We start from the raw sequence: 3,638 nt of genomic DNA, 5'->3' as shown, positions 1-3,638 counted from the left end.
TTTTTTTTTTAAGTTTTATGTCCAGATTTGCTTTAATGAGCTTCTATTCATTTTATAATTAAATAATTTAAAGAGTTATTTCAAAAGACTTAATTATATACATGAAACTGGTTTATAGTGGATATTAGTTTAAATTACCATGAAAATTTCTTGTATGGTTTTAAAAACACAGAGCCAAATAAAAGGCAGGGATGGGCAGAGCTTCATCTCAGGGGCCACAGACACAAGCTAAGTCCTCATCCTTGTCCTAATGGGGAAGTTCAGGAGGCAAGAAGGACCCTATGTCATCCTCCATCATCTAATTTGGGTACACGCCTGCAATGATCCGTGGGGAGGAAGGCCTGCCTGATGTCACAGAAAGCCCAAATTGTGGTGTGTTTTTAAAGACATTCCACTACTCTCAGCTTCTAGAACAATGTTCTTCGAGTCGAGATTTTATACCGGCACCCACAGCTGCCCTGGCCTGGAGATGAAAGGGGGCCCCTCCTCCAGTAAAAGCAGCTTGGCTCCTGGCAGGGGGAACAGGCTTTGGGGGCAGACAGGCTCTCCCCGAGTTATGGATTCAGGAAGTCTGGATGGAACAAGATCCCAGGTGATATTGATGAGGGCACAGGGGACCATACTTTGGGAATGACTGCTCTAGAATAAGCTTTCAACTCTCAGGAGACATAGCCTCTTGAATAAAGGAGGAGGAGGATGCAGGCTCTGTCCCCAGCCCTCAGCTTCTGGCCGCCTGGGCTCCAACCCAGCTGATGTGTGCAGGGTCAGGGAAGGGAGGATCTAGCCATCCTTGTCCAGGACGGGGGCTGGGGGACAAGTCCGTAGAACTCACCTCCCAGTAGATATCATCATCAAAGCAGTTCTCATCAGCAGCTTGTCCCCAGATTGGTAATTTCAAAATGATCCCTAAAGAAAATGTGAGGTTACGGGAGGTCAGGACCTACTTCCTCTCTGCCTACCCTGCCTTTTCCGCCAGCTGGGAAAATCTCTCCAACCCCATGGCCACAAATGCAGAGTCAAAGGATTCTTGGGGGCTCGCAGAGGACCTCTGGCACGTGCTCTTGGGTCCTCCACCCACAGAATCCCACAGCGTCCCCACCGTCTCTGGCCCAGCCATTCTCACTCACCCACAATGATGCCGCCCACCAGAGCCATGGCCAGTGACACGAAGATGCCGGCAGCCTGGAAACTGCCCTGTATGCTTGAGGACCAGTTGGTACTGAAACCTTCAAAGGCATGGGCGAGCCTGGGATGGAGACAGGAGGCTAGTAACCACTTGCTGCCCGCCCCCACCCCCCCCCCAAAGGAGAGCAGGCACCGAGGCTCAATAAACCCTGGGCCTCAGCATTCCCATCTGCAAAACGGGGGCATTGAACAGATCAGATGGTTTCAGACTCTTGTGGAAGGATGGAGGTTCTGGGGAGAGGCCCATGAAACAGTGGTCCAGACTGGGGAAGGGCTGGGGTAGAGACACTATTATGGACCCCAGAGGATTAGCAGGGAGAAAGAACAGAGAAGGAAAGAGGGGACTCAGCCAGCCCTGCGCCACTGCCATACTTACCCTTGCTGTCCATACACTTTACTGTTGGCACAGGCTGCTGTCACGGCACCCACAATGCCCCCTATGATGCCGGGAATGCCATGCAGGTTGTGTATGCCACACGTGTCCTGGATCCGTAGGTTGGACTCCAGGTATGGCTGGAGAGAGGAGATGGGTGCGGCTCAGGCCAGCGACTGAAGCAGGGGTGCGGGGAGGCCAGAGTTTCGGAGACCTCAAATACACAGAGACCCAGGATTCTCCAGCCCCCAGCCCCTTGCCTGGGACTCTTACCGTCAAGTACACAAAACCCAACGTAGAGACGATGCCACAGATGAAGCCAACGATGAGGGAGCCATAAGGCATGAGCATCATCTCGGCAGCGGTGCCCACGGCCACCCCTCCTGCCAGTGTGGCATTCTGGATGTGCACCTGGGCAGGAGAGGCAGGCAGTCAGTCCTCCCCCAGAGCACGGGCCCAGAGGAGCTGACCCCGAGCCCACACTGACCTGCTGTGCGTGGTGCCGCCTGGCCCCAGAGCCAGGGGTGGCTCAGAGGGCACCCCAGCAAGGGACTGCAGAGGGATCCTGTCTGGCCAGGCTTGGGACAGCCACCTGTGTCCCCTGCACATTTGTCACCCACACCAGCACACTGGGTGTGTCCCGTGTGCACGGATCAGTGCATTGCATGCATGCAAGTGAGCCCCGTTGGTATGTCTGCATGTTCCTTTTACACCGGGGTGCCACGCACACCTGTGTGGCCAGGCTCACATGTCTGATGCTTTCTACATGCAGGTATGCCAGCGTTGGGCACCTGTGGGGCCTATCCCTACACACACAGCCATGTCAGAATCTGGGGCCTCCAACAGCACCATAGACTCTGAGGGCCCACCTGTGCTGGCTTGTGGAGACTGTTTCTGTCCCTCTCCACAAGCGCAGGAAGTAAATACGGTTATCTCTGGATGTTTGCAGATGAAATTGAGGCGCAGGGAAGTGATGTGGTCTGTTGAAGACCACACAGCTAGCAAGAGATGAAAAGACGGCTTGATCTAGGTCTGTATGAAGCCAGAGCCCCTGACCTTGAACCTTTTCCCTATTCCTCTTTGCAAGTGGGGCTTAGACACACACAGATGTGCTCACATCGGAGTATTTGATTCTTTCCCCCCTGGTACCTGAGTCCCCACCTCTCTGCACAGTGACTGTCCAGTGCAACCAGGGGCTCATGGCGGTGTCCCCAAATAACATGCTCCTGGCAGTGTCTCCACACACACATGCTCTTGTCAGGTAGAGCGGTGGTCTTATTTTTAATGGAAAAAAAAAATCTACTAATACCCATGGGGTTTGGCCCCTCCTCACTAATGACAGCCCCAGTGGTGTTATGTGAAGGATGTTGTGCAACACCATGTCCACACAAACCTGCCCAGTGGAGTGGACAAGGCATCGGAGAGATTTCCCCTCTGAGTGTGCGGGCAGGTGCAGGCAGGTTTAGGAATGCCGAGGGCCAGTGTCTGGAGGACCAGAAGCCTGGCAGAGGGCAGTTGCCCCGGCAACTCTGCTGGGCAGGTCTGATGTGGTGCTCAGCCCAGAACAGCTGTCAGCCCCCCAGCCTGTGGGGAAGCGAACAAGGAGGGGTACCCAGCTCATCCAGAGCAGCCGGCATAACAGAATCTCCATGAGTCTGGTCCTGGGCTCTGTTGAAAACTGGCTCTGTAACCTGGACGAATCGCTTCTGCCTGAGCCTCAGTTTCATCTGCAAGATGGGTGCACAGACCCTGACGCTGCCTGCCTCACAGAGGTGTTGGCAGGGCGTGCTGATTTGTGCCCACCGGGCACAGGGGGTCATAGCCACACCTCTCCCCGGGCCCGCCTGCTGCCCCGCCACTGCTCACCATGTCCAGCTTGCCCTTCTTGTGCAGGGCGCTGGACAGCGCCACTGCGGTGAGCACACAGGCCGCCAAGGAGCAGTAGGTGTTGATGGCAGCTCGGTGCTGGGCGTCTCCGTGATTGGACACAGCTGAGTTGAAGCTGGGCCAGTACATCCACAGGAAGAGGGTGCCTGGCCAGACCAGACAGGGCCGGTGGGCCCGGGAGAAGAGGCGTTAG

At 55.2% G+C, this 3,638-nt stretch overlaps 1 protein-coding gene across 1 annotated transcript in view; it reads right to left on the bottom strand.

The window, feature by feature from the left end:
- RHCG (Rh family C glycoprotein) overlaps positions 1-3,638 on the bottom strand; it is a 16,932-nt gene that overhangs the window by 1,073 nt on the left and 12,221 nt on the right. Inside the window, exons 5-8 of the mRNA XM_011379688.1 lie at positions 1,832-1,969; positions 1,562-1,698; positions 1,128-1,246; positions 833-906 (exon numbers count right to left, since the gene is read on the bottom strand). Coding sequence (XP_011377990.1) covers positions 833-906; positions 1,128-1,246; positions 1,562-1,698; positions 1,832-1,969 — 468 coding nt within the window. The remainder of the gene's footprint in view (positions 1-832; positions 907-1,127; positions 1,247-1,561; positions 1,699-1,831; positions 1,970-3,638) is intronic.

This window comes from Pteropus vampyrus, unplaced genomic scaffold, assembly GCF_000151845.1.
Source record: "Pteropus vampyrus isolate Shadow unplaced genomic scaffold, Pvam_2.0 Scaffold368, whole genome shotgun sequence".
Classification (NCBI taxonomy): domain Eukaryota; kingdom Metazoa; phylum Chordata; class Mammalia; order Chiroptera; family Pteropodidae; genus Pteropus; species Pteropus vampyrus.
The sequence above is the reverse complement of the archived record's forward strand: the minus strand, read 5'-3'. Positions and strand labels throughout refer to the sequence as shown.